The 11,160-nt window shown below is 46.4% G+C and overlaps 1 protein-coding gene across 1 annotated transcript; it reads left to right on the top strand.

The window, feature by feature from the left end:
• Positions 1-5: 5 nt before the first annotated feature.
• On the top strand, positions 6-3,593 carry PTRHD1 (peptidyl-tRNA hydrolase domain containing 1). Its single transcript, XM_007971291.3, has 2 exons — positions 6-257; positions 2,789-3,593. Exons 1-2 carry the CDS (start codon positions 6-8, stop codon positions 2,957-2,959), a joined length of 423 nt encoding a protein of 140 aa, XP_007969482.1. The 3' UTR covers positions 2,960-3,593.
• The last annotated feature ends 7,567 nt before the right edge of the window (positions 3,594-11,160 follow it).

Below are 11,160 nucleotides of genomic sequence, written 5' to 3'. Positions count from 1 at the left end.
CCAGGATGCACCGGGGAGTAGGTCCGGCCTTTCGGGTGGTGAGGAAGATGGCGGCCTCTGGGGCGGAGCCGCAGGTCCTGGTACAATACTTGGTGTTACGAAAGGATCTATCACAAGCTCCATTCTCCTGGCCGGCGGGCGCACTGGTGGCGCAGGCTTGTCACGCGGCCACCGCGGCCTTGCACACTCACCGCGACCACCCGCACACCGCCGCTTACCTCCAAGAGCTGGGGCGCATGCGCAAAGTGGTTCTTGAGGTGAGGCACTCGGACGGAGGGGGAGGTGCTGAGACGTCGAGGGCGGAAGTGGGTGTGATCTTCGGTCCGAAGGCCTAGCTGTGGGGAGTGGGTGCGGCGGGGGTTGGGGTGATCGTTAACATTTAGACTGGAGCTATTTCCCTGGAGGTGCGCCCTTGGGGAGGGCCTGACTGTGTGAAGAGTGGAGAGCAGTCGTCCGCCCCCTTCTGGGCTCGCGGTGAAGTGGTGCCTCCTGTGTCCCCGCCGTTCCGCCTGTGCACCGGCCGACCTTTTAAAGCCATGCCCCAAAGTGCTGTCCTCCAGCAAAACCGAGCCCGAAGGGACAGAGCGAGCTCCTTCTCGCCGTGGGGACAGTGCAAAGTGAAGTCAAACTGAGTATTTACCTGGGTAGGACGCCAAAGTATTTGAAAATAAACACTAAAAGCCTTATTTGAACCTAGCTTCAGATAGACCAGTCACCAGGGGTGTAAATCGGTACACCTTTTAAAATAGCAGTCAGGTTCTGTTTGCAGATAACCAAACAAATCTCACCCTTATCCTTTGACTCTGTCTCTCCTGCTGCTAGAGATGTAGCCTAAGAAAATAATCAGATGGACCCAAAGAGCTTTGCACAAAGATATTCATGGGAGCCCTTATGTTTTTGAAGCATATTTAGTGGTCTGGAAGAGTGCTCATGATGCGAAGCTAACTGAACTATATGTACAGAATGATCCAGACTTTGAAAGGAAAAACTAAGGAAAGATATCTAAATATTAAGTAGTGCATGGTGAGATTTTGGTTATTTTCTAATGCTTATCTGTATTTTTGAAATTTTCTACCTTAAGCACATATTTTATAATAAGGAAAAACGGCTTTAAAGTAATGAAGCCAGAACTCAGATGGAGGGGTGGAGTAATACCTTCATGGAAGACTGGCAAAGACAGATTATCTTTCAAGAGAAAAATTACTGCTGGATAGTGAAACATCAGGCGGTAACCTGTAGGAAAAATGTCTTGAGAATCTGAGTAGGCAGAACAGAAGCCGCTGACTTTTCACTTAGATTTTCTTCCTATTAAGAGGTCTTAAGAAATCAGGTTCAGACTCCTTTTGTCTCAGGTGAAACTCTCTGAAGCCTACAGGGATTAAGTGACTCCCCTGAGTTTAAAAGAGGGTCTCATGATTCTTAGTTGTTAATCATGACTCAAGAAGGGAACTTAGGAGTCGCTACTGATTACATTGAGGTGCTGCTGTAGTCAGAAGGGCCAATAAAATATAAGACAATACCAGGATTAACTACGTTTATTGAGTGCTTAGTATGTGCCAGGCACAGGTCTGAGCCTAATTTCATTGATCCCCACTAGGAAGCATTATTCCTATTTTATAAAGGGACGAAGAGGCCAGCGAAGTCGCCTAACTTGTCCACGATCACGCAGTCAGCAAGAGTTTGGAGTCCGGTAGTCTGATTCCAGAGACTCACTGTATCTCACTATACTATGCCTCTGCCCGAGGCTGAAGAAGCTGATGAGTCCTCCAGCAGAGCTCTGCCGGAAGGACTTAGCAGGTTAAGAGTAGCAATACTGGCATTCTCTAATTTGTTAAAACAAGCCTCTGATTATCTTAGTGGCTTCTGCCTTCATAGGTAAAAGATAAACTTTATGCAAAATAACACAAAAATAATAATTTTCTGAGTGATAGTTTTAATACTTCCTGGAATGGGATTCATCATGGGTGAATTGGCAGTAAGGATGACCCAGAAACGATTTCAGAAGGATGTTAGAGAATATTGTACTCTCCGTTTAATAAACAAGTGGGAGCTATCCCAGCAGAAGGAAAACCCCTTTAGGTTTCAGTGAGGTAGAGTGGGAGGGGTGGAGGGAAGTGGAAGTGGATGTGCTTTTAGAAATCCTTCCACTAGGGGCTGGGCACGGTGGCTCAGGCCTGTGATCCCAGCACTTTGGGAGGACTAGGCGGGTGGATCACTTGAGGTCAGGAGTTCCAGACCAGCCCAGGCAACACGGTGAAACCGCATTTCTACTAAAAATACAAAAATTAGCCAGGTGTGGTGGTGTACGCCTGTAATCCCAGCTACTCGGGAGGCTGAGGCAGGAGAATCACTTGAACTTGGGAGGCAGAGGCTGCAGTGAGCTGAGATCGTGCCACTACACTCTGGCCCGGGTGACAGAGCAAGACTCTGTTTCAAAAGAAAAAAAAACTTCCACTAGGCAGTGGTTAAAGTCAGAGGCATTTAAAATTATGGGCACCAGCCATAGGAGAGCTGGAAAACGTGTAGAGCAGAATTACACATGACACATGTGTATGTTGGGCACACGACATCTCACGAGGGAAGATACAAATCTCCATTTTCTAAACAGGAATAGGAGGCCTCTCTCTCCTGCCCAGTGCACCAAGGAATGACATCGTTGCTCTGCAGCTCCCTCCTTGGTAAAGCTGTTACTCCACTTTCAGTGAAGAGGACTCCCGAAACCTTTTTTGGCCTTTTGACACTTCCTAAGTGGGCTATTCAGTTTGTGTTCTATGTTCTTCTCCTTTAGGCCCCAGATGAGACCACCCTAAAGGAGCTGGCCGAGACCCTGCAGCAGAAGAACATTGACCACATGCTGTGGCTTGAGCAACCAGAGAATATCGCCACTTGCATTGCTCTCCGGCCCTACCCCAAGGAAGAAGTGGGCCAGTATTTGAAGAAGTTCCGATTGTTCAAATGACTGCTGCTTTGATGTGTTTGAATACCAGCTGGATCCAGAATCAGCAGGCCACCCATTCCAGAGCATCATGTGCTTGCCGTGTCAGCTTGCTCCCGTCTTTCAGTTGTGACAGTTTCTTGAGGGTTCAGCGCATGTTCCTATTAAAGTTGTCATTAATAACTACTTCCTCTTATTAATAAGTGCAACTGTGGAAGGTGCGCGGGCAGTGTTGTCTGGCCATCATTGCCCAAATAGAAGATTGGGTTAGACTCTCCTATGGGGGTCAAGGAAACTCCCTTCCAGTCACCCAGGTTTGAAACTTTGCTTTTGAATTCCTTCTTATTCACACCCAGTCATCATATTTCATTGAATCTAAGACAACATCAACTTTAAGATATGGTAATATTTTATGTATTGTTAAAAAAAATGCTGGCAAATAAATTAAAACATTTGTATTTCAATAACAAAGATGTTAAAATTTGGCCAGTGTGGTGGCTCACGTCTGTTAATCCCAGGGTTTTGGGAGCCAAGGCGGGAGGAGCGCTTGAGCCCATGAGTTCAAGGTTACAGTCAGTTCTAATCATGCCACTGCACTCCAGCCTGGGCAACAGAGTGAGGCACTGTCTCTGTAATGATAATAAAACGTTAAAATTCGTGTGTGTCTATATATATGTACATACATACGGATTTATTAGATTTGATGAAATCTGTCAAGTACTACAACTGTTTTCTTGTCATTTTAGTGCTGCTGCCCTGTGTCAGCCTCTCATTTTGCTCACTGGCGTGTCCCACGGTCTGTTCACCTCCAGTGTGATGCTTCAGTCCAGCAGCCACTCTGCCACCAGATAGGATGACTGAACACCTACCTGTGTAGTCTAGGCTCTTCCCTGCCTATGGAGTAATCCCAGCACTCCTTAGCTTAGACTTCAGGCCCTCCTCATGTGTATTTCCTACCCATCTTTTTTGTTTTTTGGAGATGGAGTCTCTCTCTGTCACCCAGGCTGGAGTGTGGTGGCGCCATCTCTGCTCACTGCAACCTCTGCCTCCTGGGTTCAAGCCATTCTCCTGCCTCAGCCTCCCAAGTAGCTGGGACTACAGGCATATGCTACCACAGCTGGCTAATTTTTGTATTTTTTTAGTAAAGATGGGGTTTCACCATGTTGGCCAAGCTGGTCTCCAACTCCTGACCTCAGGTGATCCACCAGTCTCGGCCTCCCAAAGTGCTGGGATTACAGGCGTGAGCCATCGCACCCGGCCTCCTAGCTATCTTTTTAGTTGAATCTTCTATTCCCTTATTCAAACTTGGTGATTCCACAGAGTGCCTCTAGTTGCTGTTCTCCAGTCTCTGTCATGAGAGTTGAATGTTCTTACTCCTCCCCTCCCTTTCCTGCACCTGGACTGGACTTCCACTATTTCCAGCTCAAGCGCTATCACTGCCAAAAATTCTTACCCAGCCAAAAACGAGAGTTCCTTCTCTGAACATCTGTAACACTCTGTACAATGGTTACAGTATTTCTATAAACATTCAGACACACCTACAGAAACGCTTAGATATCTGTGAAGCGCAGTTGATGAGGGGTAATTTGTTCAACAGATATCTATTGTTTGTCTACGTGGCAGGCTGTGCATAAAACAGTTTTGCCCTCAGGTAGCTAAGAATCTATATGGGTAACATCCGTCCCCGTTAGATAAGGTGGTACTAAGATCCCAGATAAGATTTCCCTTTATGGGCCCAGTGCAGTGGCTCATGCCTGTAATCCCAGCATTTGGGAGACTGAGGCGGGTGGATCACCTGAGGTCAGGAGTTGGAGACCAGCCTTGCCAACATGGTGAAACCCTGTCTCTCCTAAAAAAAGAAAAAAGAAAAAAGCTGGGCGTGGTGACAGGCACCTGTAATCCCAGCTACTCTGGAGGCTGAGGCAGGAGAATCACTTGAACCCAGGAGGCGGAGGTTGCAGTGAGCCGAGATTGTGTCATTTCACTCCAGCCTGTGCAATGAGAGCGAAGCTCCATCTCAAAAAAAAAGATTTCCCTTTATGAAAGGTGGTCACCTGAATGGAGGAGAGCAGACGGGTCTCACAGGCAGAATTGGTAGAGTGCTGAGGGCAGAGCTGACCTCAGGAAGCCAAGTGAATGAGGAGTTCAAGGGGTAGAGAGAAATCAAGTGCAGCATAGCATTTCAGTGACTAAAACGTGGAAACATCTAGCAATTGGGAATGTACTGGTGAACTTAGTGAAGTTTAAATAGCATAGTGAGGGTAGAAATCAGATTGTAACCTGTTGAGACAAGAATGGGAGGCTGGGCCTGGTGGCTAATGCCTGTAATCCCAGCACTTTGGGAGGCCAAGGCAGGCGGATCACCAGGTCAGGAGTTCGAGACCATCCTAGCCAACATGGTGAAACCCCCGTCTCTACTAAAAATACAAAAATTAGCAGGGTGTGGTGGCAGTTGCCTGTAATCCCAGCTACTCAGGATGCTGAGGCAGAAGAATCACTTGAACCTGGGAGGCAGGGATTGCAGTGAGTAGAGATCGTGCCACTGCACTCTAGTCTGGGCGACAAGAGCAAAACTCCATCTCAAAAAAAAAAAAAAAAAAAGAAGGGGAGGTAAGAGGAGGTGAGAAGTGTCCTTTCCAGAAGCTTGAAAGGGAGGAAAGAGAGGATAATGGTTGAAGAGGGGCTGGAAAGATCAATGTTGGGTTCCCTAGTGGGGATTTTCTTAGATCTTGAGCAGGTTGATGGGTGGGGAGGAGAAAGAGGGTAAGGAGGAGAAAGAGGGTAAGGAGGAGAAAGTAAGGAGAGGAGAGATTAAGAGATTCAAGTTCCAAAATAGAATAACTGATGAAGTCCAGAGAAAACAGGAAGAGATGGGGTCAAAGGTACCGGGAAGAGCTGGCCTTGAACTGAGAGAGGGGAACCTTCTTTTCTGAGACTGGAGGAAAGGCAGATGGTGAAGATAAAGATGTACGTATGTTTCATAGACCGTAGGAGAAAGAAGGTTAAAGTTGACCATACTGCTGACTTTTTTCTATTAAGTAGGAGGCATATACATTATCCTCAGCAAACTAAAGCAGGAACAGAAAACCAAATACCACATGTTCTCACTTAAAAGTGGGAGCTAAATGATGAGAACACATGGACACACGCAGGGGAACAACACACACAGGGACTGATTGGAGGGTGAGAGGAGGGAGTGGATCAGGAAAATAATGAATGGGTTCTAGGCTTAATACCTGGGTGATCAAATTTGTACCACAAACCCCCACGACACAAGTTAACCTACAAAACAAATCTGCACATGCTGCACAGGTACCCCTGAACTTAAAAGTTTAAAAAAGTAGGAGGCATAGGATCTTTCATAACACTGAATGAACTCATCGAGCGCTATATTAGGTAGCACAACAGTGGGTAGGAGCCCAGGCTTTGCTGTCAAACTGCTTGAGTCCAAATCTGGGTCTCATACTTTCAAGCTCTGTGGACTTGGGCAGTCACTCCATTTCCCTGAGACCCAGTTCCCTTATCCGTAAAGCAGGGATTTAAATGTGTTTGGATGTACAAACTCCTTAGAGCAGTGCCTGCGACTTCGTGCTAGACCCTAAACTTGGGAAGATGCAGATGGCATAGCCCTCCGAGCTGCTCTCCAAGAGCTCTCCATGAAGGAGGCCATTGTCTACCCCTTTCTGTTAGGGAGTGATGCCATCCAGGAATCCAGTACCATTTCCATTCAAGCCCATTAGGAAAATGTTTCTAAATGATACTGCATCTTAAAAAAAAAATTAAGTTCTGAATTCTTCAGTAAGACATAGTATAAAGCTAGAGAGGCCAGGCGCGGTGGCTCATGCCTGTAATCCCAGCACTTTAGGAGGTCGAGGCGGGCGAATCACGAGGTCAGGAGTTCGAGACCAGCCTGGCCAACATAGTGATACCCTGTCTTCTACTAAAACTACAAAAAAAAACTCCAGGCGCGGTGGCTGACGCCTGTAATCCCAGCACTTTGGGAGGCCGAGGCGGGCGGATCACCTGAGGTTGGGAGTTTGAGACCACCTTGACCAACATGGAGAAATCCCATCTCTACTAAAAATACAAAATTAGCTGGGTAGTATGGTGGCCTGTAATCCCAGTTGCTCGGGAGGCTGAGGCAGGAGAACTGCTTGAACCCAGGAGGCAGAGATTGTGGTGAGCTAGAGATTGCGTCATTGCACTCCAGCCTGGGCAACAAGAGCGAAATTCCGTCTCAAAAAAAAAAAAAAAAAAAAAAAAATTAGCCAGGCATGGTGGCACGTGCCTGTAGTCCCAGCTACTTGGGAGACTGAGGCAGTAGAATCGCTTGAACCCAGGAGGTGGAGGTTGCAGTGAGCCGACATTGCGCCACTGTACTCCAGCTTGGGCAACAGAGTGAGACTTTGCCTGGGGGAAAAAAAAGTTAGACAGAAATGAGACACAGCTGGGAGATAGCAGATTTAGGCAAATCCCTAAAGCAGAGATCTGAGCACAAAGAGCCTAAGCGTCTAGCCCAGGTGGGGAAGAACATGAACTCATGTGCTGGCGCTGAGTGAGAGCAAGACGGCAGCAGGGAAGCGTTCGATTTTCTTATTGGTATCAGCTTAAGACCATGATCATTTGAACTAGATCAGCGGCTCTCAAAGCGGTGGTCTGATCCCTAGATCGGTACCACTTGGGTACTTGTTAGAAAAGCAAATTATCAGGCCCCACCCCAGACCCACTGAAGTGGAGGCTCTAGTGCTACCTAGAAACAGCCTGGGCCCTGGAGACAGCCAACCTACAAGGGGAACCACAAATGTGTGTGGTTTAGAATCAACACATTACGAGAGGGTAAAGTGCTCACAGGAAGGCATCAAATAGCAGAAATCTGGCACCAAGGGCACTGTATCTGGCCATGCACACTAAGGTTACAGACAATTATGATTTCTCCAACAGGGCAAAGATTGTGCTGCAAGCCCTAGAATAGACGCTACATCCTTGAAAAGAATCTCTTAGGCTTTGACGCTTTGATAGGTTTCTTTTTTTCTCTTTTTTTTTTTCTTTTTTGAGACAGAGTTTGGCTCTTGTTGCCCAGGATAGAATGCAGTGGAGCAATCCTGGCTCACTGCAACCTATGCCTTCTGGATTCACGCCATTCTCCTGCCTCAGCCTCCAGAGTAGCTGGGATTACAGGTGCCCACCACCACACCCAGCTAATTTTTTGTATTTGTAGTAGAGAGGTGGTTTTATCTGTCACGCGCGTCCGTGTGAAGAGACCACCAAACAGGCTTTGTGTGAGCAATAAAGCTTTTTAATCACCTGGGTGCAGGCGGACTGAGTCCGAAAAAGGAGTCAGCAAAAGGAGATCGGGGTGGGACAGTTTTATAGGATTGGGTAGGTAGTGGAAAATTACAGTTAAAGGGGGTTTTTCTCTTGTAGGCGGGGGCAGGAGTCACAAGGTGCTCAGTGGGGAGCTTCTGAGACTCATTGTTCAGGAGAAGGAATGTCACAGGTCAATTCATCAGTTTGGGTCGGGCAGGAACAAATCACAACGGTGGAATGTCATCAGTTAAGGCAGGAACTATGTTCACTTCTGTTGTGGTCCTTCAGTTGCTTCAGGACATCTGGATGTATATATGCAGGCTTGGGCTCAGAGGCCTGACATCATCATGTTGTCCAGGTGACTTCTGACCTCAGGTGATCACCCGCCTCAGTCTCCCACAGTGCTGGGATTACAGGCGTGAGCAACTGCGCCTGGCCGGTAGGTTTCTTACATGTGAGAAACATTGTATAATTAACAAAGTGCTCCCATATGAATCAATCCTGACAATTTTTGTGATGCAGGCCATCTAGTCTCAGAGTTTACAGATTCAGAAAGGCTTTGACTTGCCAAGATCAAAGACAATGGCAGCACTGGGATTGAAAACCAGGTCTTTTGTCAGTTCAGTTTTTTTTCTTTTTTTTTTAGAAAGAGTCTCTCATTCTGTCACCCAGGCTGGAGTGCAGTGGTACAATCTCAGCTCACTGCAACCTCCGCCTCCTGGGTCCAATGGATTCTCCTGCCTCAGCCTCCCGAGTAGCTGGGATTACAGGTGCGTACCACCATGCCTGGCTAATTTTTGTATTTTTAGTAGAGACGGGGTTTCGCTATGTTGGCCAGGCTGGTCTCAGACTCCTGACCTCAAGTGATCCAGCCACCTTGTCCTCCCAAAACGCTGGGATTACAGACATGAGCCACTGCACTCAGCAGTTTTTCTAATATCTTGTAGTTGGTTACCAGTTTGGTTTTCCAGCCATCTAGATACTGGAGCGTAGTTTGAAAAGGGGTCACGAGTAGTTCAAGTGCTGAAAAGCTGTATCTTCCATTTGTAATTGGTTGACATTGTGGATTATAAATCAGCCTCCTGTGACTATAAGTTTTGCGACTCAACACCCTAGAGCCCAATTATCACTGGATGAGCTAACAAAGTTGAGTTTCTGAACTTATAAAGCTGAGGGTCAAAGCCTAGGTCACCGCTTCTCATGGCGCTGGCAGAGCGCAGAGGGCTCCCCTCCAGGGACAGGTTAAGAATTGCCTGTTATATTGTTTAATCAACACAGAACTTTCCCACAGGTTCTGAGATGCTGTCCTAAGGGTGTGAATTCCTTTTTGCTTCCTGGTTGAGAATCTTGGCAGTAGTGAGCCATCTAACCGACGGGAAGGTGTTAGTGTGGAAAGACAGTTGAGAACCACTGCCCTCAGCTATGACTGCCTGACTGCCTGACAGGTTTTAGCTGTCCTCTGAGGGCAAGTTTAACACAGCACCAGCTTTTGTCCTTCTTTAACATCCAGATATGATGGTTTTTTTTTTTTTTTTTTTTTTTTTTTTATATGGTGGGTATTGACTGCTGGCCTAAGGCTGGATTTTAGCTGAGGGGATTTTTTTTTTTTTTTTTTTGAGACAGAGTCTCCCTCTGTTGCCCAGGCTGGCGTGCGATGGCGCAATCTCAGTTCACTGCAGCCTCTGCCTCCCAGGTTCAAGCAGTTCTGCCTTAGCCTCCCAAGTAGCTGGGACTACAGGCGCACACTGCCACGCCCGGCTAATTTTTGTATTTTCAGTAAAGACACGGTTTCACCATGTTGGCCAGAATGTTCTTGATCTCCTGACCTCATGACCCGCCCACCTCGGCCTCCCAAAGTGCTGGGATTACAGGCATGAGCCACCGCACCCAGCCAACTGAGGGGATTTTTAAGGGTCAAATAAGTGGCACCCAAGGTCTGATCCTAGGTTCTTGAGAAATGAGACACAAAGCAGATAAACAAAATATCACTTTTATTTTCAGTTGGTTAGAAGATATAGCATTATGTGATGGCCTAAATAGGATTGCTAGTTCCCTATCTTAAGGAAAAGTGTGAGTATACAGAGCACATACTTCACTGAAGTTGATGCTTCCTAGTGGTCATGTGGAGAAGTAAGAATGAATTCCCCACATTCTATCAAACGTTGATAGATTGGTTCCACTCAACTGACAGATGTGGACCAAAGGCAATCACCCACCAACTACCTCCATGAGGAGGAAGAGTAAGGTAGAACAATATAATAGGAGCATTACATCAATAGAAAGGAAGAAAACACTGGTTGAGGATGAAACATTCTACCTCTGCCCCAACACTGGACGTAAGCAATAAGAAGTACTCATGATAAAAGTGGAAGATTAATCTGGCAACAGTATTATTTCCTGGGAATGGGAAGGAAGGCTGGGACATCAGTCAGGAGACTGTTTGAAATACTCAAGACACAAGACTGTCATGATGTGGCTGCAGGTACAGAAACTGAACCATAGGAAATATGCTGTTACTTCTTTGTGATAGAAATGGAAAGAGCAAGGCAGGTGACAATCCCAGAAGACTTGATGTTAGGGTTCAACTCTGCAACGTAATGGCTAAGCAATTTAGCTTCAGTTTCCTCACCTGTGAATACGTTTTAGCAGGATTGTGAAGACTAATTTAAACCATACCCTATAAAAGCACTATATAACAATCACCACAATTTAGTCTCTTTTAATACAATCTTCATACTTATTTCTTTTTCTCATCTTATTGCATTGGCCAGGACTTCTAGTGCAATAATAGCAGTTTAACAGGTGTCTTTGACTCGCAATGGACTTTAGTGAGAATGCTCTGAGACCTTCACTGTTAGGTATGTTATTTGTTGAGAGTTTTGACAAATACTCTATTAGATTAAGGGGTTTACCTTCTG

This window comes from Chlorocebus sabaeus, chromosome 14 (assembly GCF_047675955.1).
Source record: "Chlorocebus sabaeus isolate Y175 chromosome 14, mChlSab1.0.hap1, whole genome shotgun sequence".
NCBI lineage: Eukaryota > Metazoa > Chordata > Mammalia > Primates > Cercopithecidae > Chlorocebus > Chlorocebus sabaeus.
This window is presented reverse-complemented; position numbering and strand designations above follow the sequence as displayed.